Source organism: Hyaena hyaena, unplaced genomic scaffold (assembly GCF_003009895.1).
Source record: "Hyaena hyaena isolate Hyena2069 unplaced genomic scaffold, ASM300989v1 scaffold_288, whole genome shotgun sequence".
Taxonomy (NCBI): domain Eukaryota; kingdom Metazoa; phylum Chordata; class Mammalia; order Carnivora; family Hyaenidae; genus Hyaena; species Hyaena hyaena.
In genome coordinates this window covers 1,994,982-2,016,450 of record NW_024080922.1, presented here as the reverse complement: position 1 = coordinate 2,016,450, position 21,469 = coordinate 1,994,982, and the positions used below count along the sequence as shown (strand labels likewise).

Sequence of the window (21,469 nt, the reverse complement as noted above, 5' to 3'; positions counted from 1 at the left end):
TGCGGCTGTTTAATTTAAAACACATAGTAAATCAGGCTATGTGTCCCCTGTCCCCAAACTCCATGTAAGCTTCACAACTTCCTTTCACAAGAGTCTGCCAAGCCATTGATCAATAAAATGAATAAAAGCTGCAAACGTCTCTTACTCTGTGAGAGTAGACAGTAGTCTGCAAATGTGGCCCGGTGCTTTCCATCTTTTATCTCTATTTATAAATTCAGGGCTCACAACATCAATCATCCACCTGGCTTTCGCTCTGACTTTATTCCAAAGCTTTCCAAATGGTAGGCTACTGTTTTCCCCCTTTGGTCTTCGGTGCGTTTCGCATGGTCCAACATGGCTGTTTTATTCCAACACCTTCCAGAGAGCAGCTCCTGGTCTCAATAGCCTTTGCGGCGTGGACACCACCTTCTCTTGCCGGTCTCAGGGTAGGGGGGCTGGCTCGACTGCAACTTGAAAATAAACAAGTACTTTCTGGCTCTTCTCGTTATCGGTTTCCCCTATCCAGTGGCCCTTTTCCCGGTCCCTAGCACTTTTTTCTCCCCTGCCATCAGTTGCCTTTTTGTTCTGCCTTTTATCTTCTGTTCTTCTCCCGCAGTTCCAAGTTAAACCCCAACCCCAAACCCACACATCCTTTGGTCGCATTGCCATTAGTGATTAAAATAAGAGCCATTCTAAGCTTACTTTAAAGCATTAAAAAAGGCCTCAGAAAATGTTCAGTGCTCCCAATTTTATTTTTATTTAATGCTAAAAGTTAAGGAAAAAAAAAGGTACTGTAAATCTGACAAATGACAGAATGCAGGTGGTATTTCCATAGCGTGATTTTAAAATATAATAATGTTGATATCTGAGATTACACTCACTTCAGTCGACATGAGTTTTCATCATATATAGAAAAAGTTATCACCTTCAACTTAAAAAAAAAAAGTAAAGGTTAAAAGGTGGCACACTTTAAAAATACTTGGTGGCCAAGGAAAGGTATATAGCAAAAGTTGTAAACCATGTGTACGTTCTCATAACTTTTAATGTGAGGCCACATGAAAAGACAGTACATCTGTTAAATCCTATAAATTGTTAAAGCAAAAAAGGGAAAGCTTTAACACCCCATCCCCTAATCTGTTGAGTATTAAAAGCACAGCTGAAATATTTAGGATTTGAAATCGGATACTGCCCAGGTACAGTAAGTGGCTTTCTGACATTGGTCTCCAGCTGTGGAGAATCTCTGTACTGCCATCAGGTACCACAGAAGACCACACCCAGGTCCCAGTGTTACACTTTTTAACTTAAGAGAATGCCCGAGAAAGAACTCCAATCAACATTTTACAGCTGCAAGCCTTCCACGAAGGCCACCCAAGGGCCGGACTCCTCCACGTCTTACTTTTTAATAGGAGTAACCTCAACACACACAGCCCTTTAAAGCCGTTCGTACCCCCCCCCCCCGCCCCGCTGCCCCCTTAAACACCAGCACAGAGAATTGTGGGTTGTCTTCTCCACAGTTGGAAAGACTTATTCAAAACAGCAGGATGGTTCTTTATTAATCTTTTTAGAAAGCTTATCTGTATTAAGATTGCAAAACATACAGATAGCTACCACGAATTAGGTCAAATGACGGATCAACTTGTAAAATCTATGAGGTCAAATTCCAGTTTATAATAAAGTGCTTAGATACACATTTATACAACAAACCATAATAGTTGAACTCTTTACAAATGTCTTTATGGGCATGTAAAATGGACTCTGTGTTTCTGCATGTATGCATTTACATAAGAGAAACCAGTCTGATCTGAGTCATAGATGCTCCAATTAAAAAAAAAAAGTGTAACAACAAACTGGTTAATCATGCAAGTCTGTTTGTAATAGAACAATGACCGGTAACATGAATTTGCACAGTATTCATTATCGGTTCACTCATTAAAAACACTACCAAAAAAAAAAAAAATACTGTATTTGGTGCAGTATCTGATTTTCAAGTGTTAATAACTCGACCGTTAAAAAACATTTGAGCAATTTAAAAAAGAAAAGACAAAAACATAACTCAAAAAGAATCCAAAGAGACTAACAATCTCTATCTTCAAATTAAAATAGAAGCTAGGTCGTAAACGAATACACAGAAGTTGTAGTAGACCTTGAAGCCATGATTCAGTCTAATTATAGGGCCAAGTTACAAACACCTGAACATAAAAGGATTTCAAATAGTGTTCCTGTCAATGTTAAATTGTAACAGCACAGAAGAAAAACCAGTATCACTGTGAGACAACTATTTCTAGTAACAGATGATTTATTGGTTTAAAAAAAATCAGTTTACTGATGCAAAAGAGTGATCAAAAGAAATTAGTTTACAAAAGGTTTCTAAGAATAGGTTGAGAGGTGGGGCCTGTCTATTATTAAAACCCTTACTTTAATTGTCACTAGTTTATCAATTTTTTTTTTTTTAATTTCCAGAAGAACAGTATCATTCACTTGGTATTTCAAACACACGTTAAGAAGGAAATTACAGGTTTCCTCCATCCCCATTTGGGCTGTCACTGATATGCCCACGGGCAGTCCTGCGGCCCCGTGCGCTCTTACTGTCATTGTACCATACTGTATTTAGCACTCGCTCGAAACAGGGTGTAGGTGATAGTACCAACAGCAATAGCACTACAGGTAAATGATAACAAAAAACAAAAAAACAAAACACAAAACAGAAACGAAACCAATCCCACGATCTCCAAGTTCACCTGAACCGTAACTTCTCTTTGAGACTCTTTTCAAAGGAACGACGACACCAACGACAGAGAGCTCTAGGGTGTTTGAAAAGATAGTGGCGCTGCGGAGCCGGGCTCTGTTCAAAGATGGCAGTGCCACCTTGTACACCGCGCCATCCATGATCACCGCCTGCAGTCACTGAATCGGGTATTATGTAACCAACTAGCATGCAGCATTGTAAGCTTACAACTGATCACGTGGGCAGTGAACAGTGGTCAACTTTGCCTTTAAAAAAAAAAACCCCCCCCCCCCCCCCCGCCCCGAAACCACACAAGTCCTGAAAAATCTCTCAGCAGCAACTCTCAGGCAGTCATGACTATCCCAACAACTGAACGTTAAGAACAAAAGAGAGAAAGATTCGCAATCTATTTTCCTACGACTCCGAGGACAACGTTTTTGGGGGAGACGTGATTCTTTCCCAGTGGCCTTCCGCCCGCTTCACAACAGTGAAGCCCCCTTCACTCCTCTCCTTTCCTTCTCCACCAACTGGCCTCCGGCCTGAGAGAGGAGCCAGCAGTAAGGAATAACAGACAGTAAGGCAATCTTACAATGTCAGAAAATGTATTTGGCTTTTTTTTTTTTTCCTTTTTAAAATAAGTGCATACAAATACAGCTAGAAGCAGTTCGGAATCGCCAAGTGCTCTAGAGAAGCAGCAGCGCAAGTCACAGCCTACATTGAACGGTAACTGTCACCAGGATAATAAAGCACAAAGATATGCTAATAACATTAACAAAAGAAGAAACCGCCTTTAGAAGTACATACCTTTTGTCGTCAAAAAAAAAATAGAAACACAATGTATTCAAAAAAATCAAAATTATACAGCCATGTTTATGAAGTCTACATTTCCCTTGTCTTGGATATATATATATGTGTGTATATATATATATACACATATATATATGTGTGAGTGTGTGTGTATATATATATGTGTATATATATATATATAGATATATATATATATGGAGATATATATACAATTCAAGCAGTTTTAGTTAAGGGTAATCATTGGGTTTTTCTGAAACCGGAAAGTCACGAGTCTCTCTCTTTTTTCACTTTCACATCTCCAGCCAGGATGGTGGCAATTTCCCCTTGCATAAAGGCCCAGGGGACATTGGAGCCCACAAGAGGGCATTTTTCCCCGCTGGGACAATAGACCTCTCCGCTGGCTCCCTGCTGTTTGATACTTTGTCTGGAGCAAGGGAAGCAGAACTTGTGCGAAGGGACAGACGGGCACTGCACAAAGTGGGTGTCCTCCAGCCGCTCGTGGCAGAGGGTGCAGCACAGGGGGGCACTGGCTGCCAGAGAAGAGTCTGGGAGGCTGGCAGGGTGCACCGGCTCCAGTCCGCCTGTGCCGCCTGCCCCCTGGGCCCCCACCTCTCTGGGGCCGAGCCTTCTTTGGTTCATAGAGGACGGAGAAGGTGGGCTGCTGCTATTCCTCCTGGTAGTGGAGTGAACCTGGTTGGCATCTTTCGAGGCGTGACTGCCGCCCGCATTGTCTGCCACTAAGATCAGGGCTGCCATGGGGGACTGGCCGTTCTGAGCCGCTTCAGGCGGTGTGGTCCGGTTGGAATGAGGTGAGGCAGTGGGTGGTGGTGGAGACACAAAAGAGGATGTAGGAGTAATGGGGATCTTGAGCCCTTCTGTGGGTGTGGACAGCCATGGCTGTGCCTCTCCATTGATCTTAGGGGGCCCGACTTCACCTTCAGGTTCTGGAGAAGGCTTTCTTTTCCTCGCTGTTCTCGCCACTGGGGGAGAGAAAAAGAGAAAAGAGCAAAAAGGAAAGTAAGCGGATGTGCGCGGAGAAGGATCTTTCTCTTACATGAAACAAGACTCCCTAACGAACGTCTATTCTTCTGTACGTAACATCTCACGGGAGTCGCAAGTGCACGTGCAACTTCGGGCACTTAGACTCGTGGGGCTCCGAGGCCGGATTTTAAAAAGCCACAGAACACAGCATGCACGGAAAAGCCTGTGCCTACACATGCACTCAAGTCCCCAGCTTCAACCGCGCGGCCCGACCGCCAACGTCCCCCAACAGGCTGAAAGGTGACTGGTGCCCTCATGCTCCCATCCAAGAATGTGCTGGGAAAGGAAAACCCTGTGTCAGTGCCTATCAGCCCAGTCTGACTCATCTCTGTTATGCTGCTTCAGCACATGAACACGTTGCCACTAAGCACCGGTTCCGCCTCAGGCCGATCAGGAAGTTGGGTGTTTGTTGTTTCTGGGCCGGGGTAGGAGGGCGAATGGAACAGGGTACCCCCTCCTCCTCTGCGTGCCCCTGTCTCCCCTAGAGCCCCTCACTCCGCAGCCGCCCCTACCTGCTTTAGACCCGTTGGCCCCGTTGGCCTCGAAACCCAACAACCTGCCTGCAGTCAGGGCCGGCTCCTTCTTAAACTTGCTCTCGAAGGGCCCCGAGTGGCCGTGCTGGTGCAGCGCCAGCAGCGTGTCGCGCACCGTCTTGGGCCTGTTGACCCAGTCCTGCTCGCCGGGCCCGCGGCCCTTGCCCGCGCCCTCGGCGCCCAGCTCGGCGGGCCCGGCCGCCGCGGCCAGGCCGTCGGCGGTGCCGCGGTGCGAGGGCGGCGGCGGCTGCTTCTCCTTGGCGGCCGCCTCGCGCTGCTCGTGCTCCGCGGCCGCGCTGCTCGACACGGACGCCGGCCGCTTGTGCGAGCTCAGTTCGGCGGGCGGCGCGGCGCCCAGGCCGGCGGCCGCGGCCCCGGACACGGCGGCCAGCGAGGCGGCGGCGCGGCCGCTGAGGCCGAGCGCGGCGGGCAGCGGCGTGGCCGAGCCGTTCATGAGCGGCACCAGGGTGGGCGGCACGGCGTGGCCGCGCCGCGGGTTCGGGCTCTGGCGGTTCAGCTCCGGGGGCTCCTCCAGCTTGGAGAAGCCGTTGGGCACCAGGATGCCGTTCACGGGCGGCGGCTGCGGCGTCGGCGGCTGGGCCAGGCCGGCGGCCGGGCGGCTGCCGCCAAAGTCGGAGCCGAGGCGCGGGGGCCGCTCGGCGGCGGCCGCCAGGGGGTAGCGCTCCAGGGCCTGCGGGCCGCGCGGGGTGGCCTCGGGGCCGCCGTGGCCCAGCTGCTGCTGCTGCTGCTGCTGCTGCAGGAGGATGTCCTTGGCCGAGAGCGGCGGCGGCTTGGAGGCGGAGGGGGCCGCGGCGCCGGGCGGGGAGCGGCCCTCCGGGAAGCAGCCGTGCGCCCGCTTGAGCTGCCGCGCCGTCTCGATGACGAACTCGACGCGGTCGGCGCCCTCGTAGTTGACGCAGCCGCGGCACACGGGCTCGGTGAAGTCCCAGATCATGGCCCAGGGCATGCGGGGCAGGTCACACAGGTAGCACGACTGCCGCCGGGAAGCGGCCGCCACCGCCACCGCCGCGGCCATGTCCGAGGAGCCCGCGGCGCTGGAGGAGGAGGAGGCGGAGGAGGAGGAGGAGGGGGCGCCGCCGCTCCCCGCCGGCACCACGCGCGCCCTCCTCCCCCCCCAACCCCGCGTCTCCCCCACCAGCGGCGGCGGCGGCCGCAGAGGCGGCGGCGGCGGCGGCAAAGCCCGCGAAGGCTCGGCGCCCGCGCAGCGCCCCCGGGGCACGAGGGGCGGCGGGCGCGGGGCGAGGGGCTGCAGCCGCGGCAGCACGTCCCCCCGGCCGGCGCGGGCGCGGGCGGGCGGCGGGGCGGCGCGGCGCGGCGGGCGCGGCGGAGGCGGCGGCGGCGGGAGCTCGGCCGGGGCCGCGGCCGGCCTCCAGACCGGGGCGAAGACGGGCCGCGCGGGCGCGGGGGAGCGCAGCAGGTCGCGGCGGCGGCCGGCGCGGAGTGCGGGGCGGGGGGCGGGGAGGCTGGGGGGGCGGGGGGCGGGGGGCGGCCGCCGGGGCAGGCTCAGCCCGAGCGGCGGGGCATGCCGCGCCGGGGTGGCGGCGGCGGCGGCCGGGCGGCGTGGAGCACGGGCGCGGCGCGGGCCCCGGGTCGCTCCGCTGCTCTCTCACAGCTCCTGGCGTCGCCGCTTTCCAGCGCCCGCGTCAGCGCCCTGCCCGCCTCAGCTCCGCCGCCGCCGTCGCTGCTGCTGCTGCCGCCGCGGCCGCTCCACTTCTACAGACTTGATTCTTCGACAGCCTCGCACGGCGCCTGCGCGGGCCCCCTCCCCTCGCGCGCGCACCCGCCCTCCCCCGCGCTCGCGCCCTCCCCCTCCCCCCGCGCGGAGGGAGAACGAGCGCTGCCGGGAGAGCCGGCTCCGCGGCGCTCGCCCGTGCTGCGACCGGTGTCCCCGAAGTGAAGGCGATGCTGGCGCGGTTTGCGTCCCTCCACCCGTTCGGCCACCTCCACTGTTCGGCCAGGATTCCTCCCCTCCGGCACTTTGGGGCCAAATCATGCTAAGACTCGTGTTTTGTTTTGTTTTGTTTTTTTAAACAAGGCCACTTTGTGACTTGGTGCTGTCAATCTCTTGAGGTTGGGGACTTTAAATCTAGCGTGGTTCACCGTTTTGGATTTTGTTAAGGAGTGCCATTTGAACTCCACTAAGTGCTTTCACACTCTCACTTGTCTTTGAAGGGCACAGGCGCCGCCGGTCCCCTCAAGTTTTACTAAGAGTCTGTTCCTAAACTGGGGCCGCGTCCACTCGCCGTTCCGCGGAGCCCTTCCGCAGGGAAGCGGGAGCAGCGTACCCCTCGCAAACATCGCGACTTCCTCTCTCCCTCGTCCTCCCCTCCTTGCCAGCCCGGGCCCGCCCTGCCGAGCAGGGATCCTCGCGGCGGCGCTGGCAGACCCGGCCGCCTTATGTAGGACCGCGCGGCGGGCGTGTGACGTGGGCGCAGAGCCGCGGGCCCGCGTGCGCCGCTGCCGCCGAGCGCGCACGCTCCGCGCGGACGTGACTCGCCGCCGCTGGCACTGGCGGCCTCATTGAACGAATGCACATTCCAGGGATCCGGGGTCTACGGCCAGCGCGGTCGCGTCACTGCGCAGGCTCCGCCCCCTCCGGCGGCTGTGGGCCTCTAGGCCCCGCCCCCGGGCCCAAACTTGGACTGGAGGGGGCGCGGGGCGCGGGCGTCGGGGTCCGCGCCGGCGGTGGGGGTGGCTGGCCGGCCGGCCGGCCCTTCGGGCCCCGCAAGCAGCTGTCGTGCGGGTCCGGGCCGTAGGCGGAAGTCCCCGGTGCCCTAGTGGGGCGAGACCCACGGCGCGGCCCAGGCCAAGGCAGCCCCTGGGTGGGTGCAAACCCGCCTCGGACGAAAGCGGGGTGCGGCCACAGAGCCTGCCCACCCCGCCACTGTTGGCAGCCACAGACTCTGCCCAGGCTGAAGGGAGCACTTGAGTTTCACACTTTTATCGGGAGGAGGAGCTGGTGTGTGTTATTGGTAAATCACTTTTGGCCCGTCGTTAGTCTTACTGACTAATAGACGCGGGCTTAGTCACTCTCGGTTGGGACCTAGACACTTCAACTCTGCAAGGGCGGCCCTTGGAGCTTCTTTTGTTGGAAAACAGGCGCACAGCTCTCCCTGAGACTGGAATGGGCTGGTTAAGTGTGGGAAGAACAGGGTACTAATTATATTATCTTTCCTACAACTGGATTGGTAGGTGGCGAGAGAAAAAAAAATCCTGCTGACGTTTCTCTCTAGTTGTTGCTATTGAAAATGCCAGGTTGCTTCAAAGGATTAACCACAAGGAAGAGGAAAAACACCCGTAGAGAAATGGCGGAGGGAGCTGCTGAAAGCACATGAAAAAACCTGTTCGAAAGTGGCACAGAGAACGTAATGCCAGATCTAAGTGTTTTACAGGCCAACCCTGCATGTCTTCTCTTGGGGATTTCCAGAGAAGGTGTGCTTGCCATCAAGGTCTCCCCATCTGTTCCCGGATCTTGCTCGCAATTGCAATCCTGCCTCACCCTCTTGTAGCTGGGAGAATAGGGCCTGCCCAGATCGTTCCCTGGGAGCAGCTGGTGCCAGTGGGCTTTGTCCCTCCTGGTCCCTTGAACCTCTTTGACGACCTGGTCCCTCTGGTCACCCTCCGTGCACTCTGCTTGTGCCACTCATTGTAGCACGTGACCTCGGTGTGTGTGGACCGTGTCCAGTCTTTGTGCTGCAGAGAGACTGGCCATCTGAACACCCCCAAGAGATGGCCCCATGAGGCAGTGACTGAAACATTGAAAGAAAACAAGTCTGTTAGAGCCATGGCCCAATTATACTCATTTACCTGCAAGCTGGTACTGTAATCCCCTCAAGGGAAAGCCTGCCTTTCCAGCCCAAAATAGAAATATTGAGATACAAATGCCGCCTTGAGAGGTACAAAGTAAGGAACAGAGCTTGTGTGCTCCGAATGAAGGGCATTTCCTTTTTATTTTACACTGTGAGTTTAATGTTGAAACAGTTGTTGTAACTTCCCTAACGAAATGCCTGCCGGAGAATGGAGAGGCTGGTTTACTTCTGGTCTCTCTCTTCGCATAAAAGAAGCCGGGATCAAGGGGGTTAAGGCTGGCCCCGGATCCAGGGCAGCAATTCCTTATATTGTATCAAAAGTCTTTCATGCTGCCTGGCCTTTCATGTAGCTCTGAAGCAGCTTTATCGATCTATGCTAAGTAAACATAGCTTTGTTTTTGTCTTCCACCCACCGCCCTCCCTGCCGGCCCAGACTGGAGTTGGATCCCATCCAAAGCGGCTGCCGCAGCGGCTACAGCCGCCTCCTCCACACACAGAAGCAGGGTTTCTAGGGTGAGGCAATGCGTCTGCAATTCGCAGAGACAAGGCAGGAATTGTAATTGTAGTTCATCATGTGATGACTTATGAAAGAGGAAGTTGGTATGTTTTAGTCACGTAGACTCTGCCCTCTTGCTTAAGGCTGCATGCAGGTCCTCTCAGAAGAGCATGATGATCATCTTTGCCTTTCAGAGTCAAGGTTACCAGGTTGGCTGCAGGGTGCTCCTACACATTCATAGGTGGGCAGGCAGGTGGACGCCACAGGAAGTGCTGGGGGGTGGGGGGCGGGGGTCGAGCCTGGCTTTTAACCAGAGCGCTGAAATGCTGCAATTTGTCTTAAGAACTAAAGGAAAGATTCCGTGGGGAACACTTCTGCCGAGATTAGGTGAAGCAACAGTCCCAGCTCTAATTTCTAAGGCCCTTTTTTAAAATACAAATCACAGTGTAGGAGCAAAAGGAAAGCCGTTCTGTAGGATACCGTCAAAAAAGCAGGGATAAGGGAAGCGATCGGAAGGGAAGCCAGAGGGGAGCAGTTCTAAGCAATGGCTCAGTGGGTAGAACAAATCTGACCCCCCCCTCCCCACCCGCCCCCCCCAGATTTCCATGGGCTTCCGCTGTGTGAGCATTACACATCTAAAAATCTGAACCTGGTCCCCGGAGCCTGCTCCAGTTGAGATGCTCTTGTTAACACACCACGGCTCTGTACTGACAGTCCACAGGGCAGTGTTAAAAAAAAAAAAAAGGCTCCTTCCAGAAGACCCTGAGGGAACTCCGACCTGAGGACAGGCAGCGGGGAAAGGGTTGCACCAGGAAGGCTTGCTGTCCAAGAGGTGGTATTCCTAGAGACTGCAGAGTTCATGCACTTCACCCTATATCCACATGTGGAATCACAGCCTTCATTCTTTAGAGTGCAGTTTCTATTAATAGCATGATGTTGCAACCATACTAGAGCTTCTTAAACTCTGACCCTGGCAGATTTGAAGGAGCGGGGAAAATGCAGCCGCATGTCATGTGGATTTCTTGTGGATGACATCCTCAGCTCCTTGCACTTTTGCAAAACCACCAGAAGACTGGAAGGGCACGTGGGCTATTCAGGGCTTCTCTACTTAAAAAAAAAAAAAAGATAAATAGGCGTTTGAACACACTTGTTTATATGAATACGTCTATGCATACTACAGAGAGTCATGGCAGAAAAGAACCCTCTGTAATAGATACGGGAGCCTTTCTTCTCCCGTAATAGCATTTAGGAGACAGTTCAGCTGGTTTTCAAATTGCAAATACGCTTTTTTAGAAATACATTCCCTCCGTTTGACCTCTCCCTGTAACCTACCTCCCCTGTGCATAGAAAGCATTCAGATATTAAAGAGACTTTTGCATGCGAAGGAGATAAACTCTCTGTGGAGGGTCTAAGAATCAGGCCAAATAAAATCACCGGAGCTCTTAATCACCCACATATTATACACAGAAGCTGTTAGTCACCAGTCTCTGTGTAAATATATGTACAGGTCCCCGTTTAGAGTAAGAATTGGGGTCTTGATGGAGGGTAACTACTTCCTGTGTCAGAATTTAAAGAGCTAAGTGAAAAATACAGACAAAGGAGAGATTGAGGTCACACACTCTCTCAGCCTGCAAGGAAATTTGTAGGAGACCTGGAGGGAATTCAACAGCCATTTGATGCCAGAACCCTCCTATTGACTTTTTGGAAAGAGCATGATGAAATGTACTTTTCTGGAAAAATGTCTGAATGCGGGTTTAACGGATATTTGAGACACTCGCCAAAACCCTTTAAAAGACAGCACTAGGAAGATGCTGACAAAATAGTGAACTTACTTCAAGGATAGTGTTTGAAAGTATTACGGCGGTAAATTTTCTTTCATTAGCTTGCTTACTTAAACTGTAACTCCTTGCGTACACTTTCAGTAAGTAGTAAGGGGACTGCAAAAATGGAAGATGTTCTATTCCATCTATTCCATTATAACAATTCTAAAAGGTTAAGAATTATCTGATCGCCCTGTATTTATTATGCCTTTCGTGTGGACATTCAAAAAAGACTATTTCAAGCATAAATTCTATTATCTTGTCATCCTTCTTCAGAAATGAAAGCCTGAGGTATTGAAAGATTAAGCGATTTGCCTACAATAACATTAAAGTTAAACATCAGAACTGAAATCCAGGTATGAGTCCTATTGTCTAATAATAGTCTGGAAGATTCTTTTTGCATTTTGAAGGTTAAAAAATCACGCAGGCACACTGTGGAAACCTAGCAAAAGGGTGTTAACATTTGTGAGTGCTGACAAAAAGAATGTTAAGATTTGCCAATTGCTATCTACGTTTATAGGAGAAAAAGCACTTCTAGTATAGTTTGTGAGATATCCACCCAAAGACCAGCAAACAGTCACAACAGATAGAGGGAGATGGTAGAGATGAGAGACAGTTGCCACCACACTGTGGCTGTTAGGGGACTCCATAAATGGCAAACTATTTTGTGCTGGTCTTTATGAACTTTAGATAAAAATTGATGTTGGCGGCAGGATAAAAGACTTCCATTCCAGGGGCGCCTGCTGGCTCAGTCAGTTAAGCGCCTGACTCTTGATTTCGGCTCAGGTCTTGATCTCTCGGTTCGTGGGTTCGAGCCCCGCCTCAGGCTCTGTGCTGACAGCTCAGAGCCTGGAGCCTGCTTCATATTCTGTGTCTCCCTCTCTCTCTGCCCCTCCCCTGTGCGTGTTATCCTTCTCTCTCTCTCAGGAATAAATAAACATTAAAAACTTAAAAGATAAATAAACATTAAAAAAAAAAAAAAGACTGGGCAATCACCAAACTGGAATACTATACCTCCAAGTTTTTATGACTTGTTTCCTTACAAAGAAAAGGAAAATCTTATGAAATCATGTAATTCCAATCCTGGCTACTTTGTGCTCAGACAAATACAATGGACAACAGGGCACTGAAAAGATAAGAACATGAAGTCAGATATTTCATAGAATTTCATGCAAAATGATCATAACTTATTTAAATAAGCATTCATTGTCATTGTTTGTATTTCTTATGAAAAAGAGGTCAGCCAGGGGCACCTGGGTGCTTAGTCGGTTGAGCATCTGACTCTTGATTTTGGCTCAGGTCATGATCTCGCACATCGTGAGATTGAGCCCTGCACTGTTAGTGTGGAGCCTATTTGGGATTCTCCCTCTCTCTCTTTCTCTGCCCCTCCCCTGCTTGCACTATCTGTTTCTCTCTCAAAATAAAGAAATAAATATCATTTTAAAAAATCCTTTAAAAAAAAATTCAGCCAATATGAACCAGACTGACTTTCTCTTGACAAGATGAAATGCATTTTATAAAAGAATGCCAATCGGCAGGAAAATATGGCCTTTACCAATGGAGTTGCAATAATCTGTTCTAGTGCTTTACTTGCTCTGGTCTAATGTGTTTAGAAACAAACACAAAGAAGGAGTTCCAGTAAAGATCTTGAACTTACCCCCTCCATGGAACACACTAAATTATACCTATTTACAGAACAACTCCTTTGGAAGAAGAACTAAGGACCAACCCAATAGCTTCTCCACAACAGAGAGAACAGAGAAAAGAAATTGTTATTGTTATTTAAAGCAATTATTTTATGTGTATAGGTGATATTCCAATGATACCCAAAGACCTAAATATTTAACTGCAAAACTATTTCTCCGATTTGTGTGCGTGTGTGTACGCGTGCGCGATCAGTTTTATGTACAAAGGAAACACAGAGAGCTCCCTGCAGAAGGAAGAAAGGAAGAAAAACTTAGAAGACTCATCGTGGACTGTAATTTATTAGAGTAAATGTGTGTAAGCATTAGCACATCCATCCCTGCACCAAGGGGAGTACAAAACCTTTGAGACCTTTAGGATTCACAGTCCGAACTGAGTGCATATGAAGAAGTACAGGGGCACAGACAGCCTAAGTGTGTGCCCTCACAAAAGACCACTGGTAGACAGAAATAGGGACAGAGAGTTCCTAATGTGACTGCCTAAATATAGTGTGTTTACTAAAAAGCCTGTCACAGACAGCTAAAAGGCAAATACAGATGAACTCTGATGGACTTGTTGGCAAGCCTTCTCAGCCCTTCAAGCAAATTCCTAAGTGAGGAAACTGGTCCGAAACGTGCCTGGGAACGACACACATGTGAACTTCCTGGGGGCTGTTATCTCTTAGCATTTCAGAGATAGCTAGATTTTAAACATTTTTCAGACTTTCCTACTATTCTTGCTTCCTACCTACTTACCTACCTACCTACATTTGCATTAACAGATCAATTCGTCATCCTTCACGGCGACTAAGACATCCATGTCAGTTCACTTTATCAATTTGGTAAAGGACGATGAAGGACTTTGCCTTCAAAGAGAAGGTGCAGGTAAAACAGGCCAGAATTCAGGTTTCCCAAACTGCAGTTCTTTCTTTAGCCCACTGGTGGGCTACCTCCTATTTCTGTTTTCTTCCCACGTTCTTTTTTACATACATGTAAACGCCTGCCCGGGAAAGAGCTGGCGAGACACAGGCTCCCCTTATCTGGCAGGTCACCTGACGCAGGTCACATGGGTACCCTGGGCCCGCGTTTTTCTCTAGTGGGAGAGGAGACGCTGAACCTGATGCCATTTCTACCCGGACCCTTCGTATGGTGGATGATTTAATGAGAATACGGGGGATTTTGACAAACCCAAGCCCAACGCCTTCTAACACACGTGGCATCACAAAACAAGGCAGAAAAAATGACCAGTGAGGGTCTTCCCATTATTTGGGGGGCACTGTGCCATCCGCGTAAAGTTGTGAGGCTAAGTGGCTCCCAGATCATCACATCATCTGAGAACATTGTCTGCTTGGTTTGGGCTCAGATCCTGGGCTAGGAGTGGCTAAGCCATGGTCTGTACTTAGGTTAAGTTAGCCAGGGCAAAAGCATCTGTATCAACATTGATGAGCCCAATTAAAGTCTCTCAAGACTTATGGAAAATATTTCTTTCCACAAGAGATCGCCTTATTTTAGGTATAAATATATAAAACAGGCAAAGGTTATATACATATTTGGGCAGGGATCATGTATATACTTCATACAAAATGGGCAAAAATTCAATATACTACTGACAGACCCTTCGGATTACTCAAGAAGACCTCAGCTGAGAAAAACAAAAAACCGTTCCATACGCTGACAGGCATTTGGCTGAAGAGATCAGCAGGATATGGAAACCTGTTTTGAGGGGTTTTTTGTATTCTCATCCATGATCCCACTGCTTAATAGCTGTATGGCCGCCTTGCTGGCTATATACTGAATTTATAAAGGATGTTAGAAGACTTAAGTTCTAGGAATCCTGATATTTTGAAATGTGTGGACTATCGTGAAAGGTTACATTCATGACCTTCTATATAGTTTTCACCTATTTGGGTCTGATTATGAAAAAAACCTAATGAAGTTTCTTAAATTCTATAGATTTCAAAGATGGTGTTGGTGGAAAGCACTTACACGTAAATGTTTCATGTCAACTATTTTTCCACAGCCAGAAAGGACCTGTATTCCTGGGGCACCAGGGTGGCTCAGTCGTTTGAGTGTCCAACCCTGAGTTTCCGCTCAGGTCATGATCTCATGGTTCGTGAGTTTGAGCCCCACATCGGGCTATGCAATGACTGTGGAGCCTCCTTGGAGTTTCTCTCTCCCGTTCTCTCTCTGCCCTTCCCTGACTTTCTTGCTCTCTAAATAAGTAAATAAATAAATAAACAAACATTAAAAAAAGTAAAAAGGAGCCATATTTTTTACTTCTCGTGTAGAAATTACTCAAATATTTTTAAAGTGAGCATCCCAGAATGAGACCTCCAGATTCCATGAATTCAGAATGTGGAAAAGGATAAACAGCCCCTTTTAGCTGTAACAGGAGACATTCTTTTAAAAGCCTGGAATCTGAAGCCCTCTTATACTGAAAACATGTCAGGGCATGCCTTTCTGGGATGCTGACAAGTGGGTTAGGCTCAGAATTCAACATTCCGTACTTTTGAAGTTGTTTTCTGTTGGCAGACGACCTCTTGATTATTTTCAGGTGGTGGGTGTTCAGGCCAACCCTTCTGGTTCCCAGTAATTAAAACAAAACAAAATGATAACCCACATTCTGTGAAGTGTCCATATTTTGGCATGAAATATGGGTGTGTGAGCGCTGGACTTCTAATGGTCAGCTCTATGAGCCTTGTCACAGTCCGTAACAAAAGTTTGTTCAAATTCGGGTACCCATGACCTATTTTTTAAAAAATGCTTTATTTTCCCAGGCTCGTTTCTACTTTGTAATAGTGTCACCACGTTAAAGAATGAAAAATTACAGTTGCGGCAAAAAAGTTTCCACCTTTAAGGAGCTGTCATTTCCCTAGGAAGATGAAGTACGATTTCCATTCACCTCAGCTCCTTTTGGCATCAAGTCTGGGGATGGGTTGGGGGACAGATAAATAAATGAGCTGGTGAATGGAGTTTCTTTCTCCTGACTCAGACAGGTGCCGCTTACCCCCATGCAGTAGGTATCAGTTAGGGGCAAACCAGTTCACCCACTCCACAGACCCCTGTTTTTAGGAAGTTATGATTCATGGGTTGGAGAACTGCAGTGCAGTAGTACACTGAACAGCATGGACCTGGTGAAATTAAAAGGAAATCCTCCTCCCTGCGTTGCCAGCCACCGTGAATTCATTACACAGGTGCTTCTATCTGCGGGTCTCAAACAAATGTAGCCCACTTAAAACCCTGTCAACATTCGTCTTATTACAGAAGACACATCAGTAGATGTTTTCATATTTCTTGAACGCCAGCAGGATTCTCAACATGCCCCAAAACAGAGAGGTGCAATCTTGAGTGGTGGTTAAAAAAAAAAAAAAAAGTCTCCTCTCATTTCACTTTGTGGGAATTATTTCTTAATTGTCCTCTTTATTGGGAAACTTCCCAGAGATTTATACACTATGAGAAACTAGTCTGGAAGAAGCCAAACAGGACGGGCATAACAGAGTCAGAGGTCTCTTAAAACATTTCATCTTGCAGACCAAGAATACAACCTGTAAATCATTTTATGCTTTTATTATGATATATAAATTATGATATTTTAGGTGGAGCCGATAAAGCCAGCATAGGGAAGAAAATCACTTTCTTTCTTCAGGCTTTCCATAGGTAGTATAATTTAAATAGCTCTACGGTAGAGTTTCAACACCTCCGATAGAGCGCCGTTGTTTACAAAGTAAGAACAGTAATCCTCACGTAAAAAGGTAGTATTGCTACCCTATACAGCAGATGGTGTTATTAAATACACAGGCAAAGTCCAAGGTCATAAGGAACTAACAATTAACCAGAAATACGATCTGTCACACTCGTTTAATGGGTAACCTTCCAGATATATGCTGCTTGTGTTATCATGACTGTTGGGAGGTATACCACCAAGGATCAGGGCAGTTACACCATCAGTTTAGAAATATTGTAATTGCGTTCTCGCTTAAGCATTTAGGGAAACCAACAAACTGGAAAGAAAGTGAAAATTGGTGTGATTTGCCCATGGTCTTGCTTTCTGTTGCCTCCTTTCAAAAATACAGCTGTCCTTGAATCTAACTGGCCCACCCAAACTAATACTTGTCAATATTATGGATTTTATCCTGCTAATTTGAGCTGTACCAAGGACTTTGCAGATCATCATAGGCATTACTTTTGCCCCTGCAGATTTCGTAGTGTGAAGGTGACCAGAACAGATTTGGCCATGCACTAGCAGCAAATGGTGGGGAGGGGAGGGAGGCGCTGGGACCAGGGAAAACCAGCAGTGTGGAGGAGGGCTAATGAGGCAGGAGTTGGGAGGAAGAGGGCAGGGGAAGGGTGTAGTCAATTACTTACCAGTAAGTAATAAGGCCGCGATAAAAATCTGGAAGTGGGGGCGCCTGGCCAGCTCAGTTGGAAGAACATGCAACTCTTGATCTTGGTTTGAGCCCCAAGTTGGCTGTAGAGATCACAAACAACAACAACAACAACAAAGAAAGAAAAATCTTTTTAAAATAAAGATAAATAAAATCTGGTAGTGGACTCAACTTTGATTGTAAGTCAAATATGAATATATCAATAAAGCCAGAGCTTTGCACGGACAGCCCAATTCCTTATGAGGGTTTTCCAAGGAGAACTGACCACAGAGAATGCGTGAAGGGTTTCCTTCTCAGCGAGGCTTTTGAGGATGAAGAACTGAGTTCTAAATTCACCCAAAGGAGAAATGACCAACCAGGCAGCAACCAAGTCTGAATCACAAAGAGTTGGCTAGGATTTGAAAGGGTAAGCCTTGGCCCCTAAGCAAGGACTCCAAAGTGTGTCACAGAGTTGTGACTCCAACCGCTGTGTCAACTAATCTGAAAAAACAGCATCTGGAAAAGCTAAAACATCCAGGGTGCCCCAGGTGAATAGAAGATGAACAATGGGAAACAAGGTTTGGAGAGGCCACTGGCTCATCAGAGTAAGTAAGTGGGCGGATCCCAGTCTGTGGACAAAAAAAATCTGTTCTTGAATTTCCCTGCTGCTGGATTTGGTGAGGAAGTCTGAATCACAGAAAATGCATGCTAATAAGCTTTTTTTTTTCTTATGCAGTCTCGCATATTTAAATACGTCTATTTACATTTCTCCACTTTTAAACTGAGTAAGAAAAGCGCAGCATCCCAGGCTGAGACCTGCATGTACAGGCTCAGGGAGCTGGCTTCTCCACGTGGCCAGGACTCCTGCTGACATTTCTAGCAGGTCCTCAGAAACGCCGATGAGATACCCTTGGGCTGAATGAATGAGAACTTTCTGGAGAGCGGAAGACTGGTGGAGGTCCAGCTGGAAAAAACATATGGCAGCAGAGACGGAAAGAGTGCTTCATGACCGAGAGCTTTATAAAAAATGTCTGGAGGCTCAAGGCAGCCGTTACAACCCAAGATCTTACTAAGCATGATGGATGTTCTTACTTCTAGGACTGCCTGTGATCCAATTTACCTGGATCACAGCCAGCACTGCAGCCTCAGGCGCCCCTTGGGATGGTGCCCGCACAAGAACAGCATTGCACTACCTCCTACCTCCAAGGCCAGGACCCCGGGGCTTCCTCCCCCCACAGCCCTACCCCAATGGAGCACCTGAGATGGCCGTTTGCTGTGTTGTCCTGAAAGAAAACGAAGTTTGCAAATCACTGCAGTCCATTGGTTTTATAAGAGGTCAGGAGGGAAAATGACTACGGTAAATTCCCTTCTTTACCCCGCGTGAACCCAGAGCATAGACTGCCCAAGGAGCAGAGCCTGGAAGTCTGAGTCTCCAAACAGGACACCATGCCAAGATGGCTTCTCCAGACAACCACACGGCCTTGAGGTTTTATCTCAGTCCCTCCGTGCCCAATGTCATTTCAAAATACTGGAAAGGAATTTTTCATTTTTCCAGGTTAATTCTGCATACAAATCCTCTCTTATTGCTAATAACCATTTGTATCAGTTCCTGAGCTTTAAGAACACGCTACATGGAATGCTGTATCCCTTAGAAAAGGCATAAAATGGAGTTGATTATTCAGAATAGTAGAAAAAACACTTTATAAAGTTCATCATTTACCACAGGGCTATAAAAAAATAGTAAGTTCCTCTAGAATACTTGAGTAGTATTAGGTTTTTAAAAGCATAACCAACATATGCTTGTTAAAGATACACACAGAATATATTGGAGAGGCAGACAGGGACACATCTTTGTATCCTCAGTTATGCACCCATAATATAGTCATAGCTGACACTACGTTTCCTCAACAGATGATACTGTCTCCCTTTCAACTTCTCTAGTGGCCGTTCCGCCACCATTTCCTTAAGCGTGGCAACCATAGAAGCAGTAATTATTATAGTCACAAAAATCGGGGCCTAACTTCATTACCCGATCATTATGACAATTGTCCTTCCAAGTTTCCCTTGGTCCGTGTACACACATTTCCATGGCATGTTTTTCCATTACTGGAAAGAGAAAGGCCAATGAGTCCATTGCACATACTCTATACTGATAGAGCCTTGTCATTAACTTTTCATAAAAGAAGAAGCAAATGATAGCCTTTTATGCTTAGATTATATTTTTCCTCTTAGGAACTCAGAGCAAAACCCAAGATGCCCAGCATGTGTGTGTGTTTGTGTGTGCGTGTGTGTGTGTGTGTCTGCGCCCACGTAGGCGCATATATATTACCATATTCTTATGTAATTATTATAAACTCCTAAAATATCGTTAATAATGTCAGGTTCCAGGTGAGCTTTCCATCCATCTGGTCAAGGGGATGGAGAATATGTACCTAAGACTATTTAAGCCTCATGGGGAAATGGCGTTGAAGTCCTAGAATTTTCTAGATGTTCAGAGAGAGAAAACAAAGTCACTTCTTCTCAAGCAAAGCTTTTCTCTTTGGAGGGCACCAGCAATGCAGAGATAGATTATGGACTGGGGGCTAGCTTAATGTTTGTTCTTTTTAACAGAGGCCCAGCTTCCTCTTGGCTCTATCGCAGTACAAGGAGCTCCAAATCCCTGTCTGCATACACTCTGAGGTTTCTGCCCTGGGAGGGTAACTCAGGCTCGGCGACAGGGTCCCACCGTCTCTGCTGTCACGTTACCGTGTTAACACGGGCACATCCCTTTTTCTGTGCTTCACTTCCTCTGCAAGTTGAGATACAGCTGACTCTTAAACAATGCAGGGGTGAGGGGCACTGACCCCTCTGGAAGTCTAAAACCCACACCTAACTTTTGACTACCTGTAAAAGTAACTACTAAGAGCCTACTGTTGACCAGAAGTCTTACCGATGACATGCACGTGTCCATTCATGTATCTTGTATGTTGTGGATATTATATACTATATTCTTACAATGGAGTAAACCAGAGAAAAGAAAACGTTATTAAGAAAATCAGAAGAGAAGACACACTTACAGCACTGCTTTGTATTTATCGAAAAGCAATCCGCATGTAAGCGGACCCTTGCAGTTCAAACCCACATTGTTCAAAGGTCAATTGCAAATGTGAGATTTACTATGTCCAGAGTGGGTCAGTACCGGTAAGTGACCCAGCGGTTAAGAACGTGGGGCCTGGAGGCAGAGCGCCAGGATTTCTATTCCGGTTCTTCCGCTTTTAACAGCTGTGTGATCCTAGGCGAGGTATTTAAACTTTCTGTACCTCGATTTCCTTATCTGTGAAGTGGGTATAAAAACCGTACTTACCGCAGAGGTTGATAGAAGGATTAAATGACGTGCAAAGTGCCTTGAACAGCATAAGGCACACAACAAGCCCTTGATTAACACTGGCTTTTGTTCTGTTAGGTATTTGCAGGCAAGGCTGAAGCACACTTGTTCTAAAACTGACCAGTTCTTCCACCTCCGGTGGTCAGACTTGAAGATTTGACTTTAGGAACAAGCCTTGCTACTTAGCAACCCTCCACACCCACCTCTCCAGGAAGTAGTTATCGCCAAAGCTGTCAATGATCTCATTTTGACCATCTCCAAAAGACTCTTATCTCTCTAATCCCTTCTGAGTCATCATCTGCATCTTCTGCGATCACTTCTTGAATTCTTTTCCTCACTTCGGCTCTTAAAGTAACATCCTGTACCTACTGAACCCAGAGAAGGTAAGAACTCCAGAAGTTCCTATGTGTGTGTTCTACCTCCCCATTTCACTCCAGGCTAAACTTTTCAGAACTCAGCACACAGCAGGTGCTCAATGAGTGTCTGTGGCGCCGCCTTGAACTGCAGTGCTGAAAAATGTCCTCAGTCTCTGTCCCCTTGTGTTGTTTTCTTGATATTGGGGCCCTTCCCGCTCTTTCTAGAATCTCTGCTCAATGAAGTACACCCCGTAAGGTCATCTGACTTAATGTCCATCCTGTTCTTCATTTGAGACCCAAAATTCTTTATGGCTAAATTTCATCTGTTTCAAGTTTCCAATTTTTGCGGGGGTCCACTGTGAATTCCACTTTATTTAGGAAACAGATATAGGAATTAAGCCCCTAAAACATCAAAATCATGCCCAGTTATTCTGAAAACAACCCCTTCTTGGGATGTGTAAGATGCATTTAA

The 21,469-nt window shown here is 48.0% G+C and overlaps 1 protein-coding gene across 2 annotated transcripts; it reads right to left on the bottom strand.

The window, feature by feature from the left end:
- Window positions 1-712: 712 nt before the first annotated feature.
- On the bottom strand, window positions 713-6,251 carry IRF2BP2 (interferon regulatory factor 2 binding protein 2). 2 transcript variants are annotated; one of them, XM_039247174.1, is made up of 2 exons: window positions 5,113-6,251; window positions 713-4,491 (listed from the first exon to the last, which is right to left on the bottom strand). In XM_039247174.1, the coding sequence occupies exons 1-2, from the start codon at window positions 6,119-6,121 to the stop codon at window positions 3,776-3,778; spliced, it is 1,725 nt and encodes a 574-aa protein (XP_039103105.1). In that variant the 5' UTR covers window positions 6,122-6,251; the 3' UTR covers window positions 713-3,775. The 2 variants fall into 2 exon arrangements, with proteins under 2 accessions (XP_039103105.1, XP_039103104.1); XM_039247173.1 differs by having other exon boundaries at window positions 5,065-6,250.
- Window positions 6,252-21,469: the final 15,218 nt, after the last annotated feature.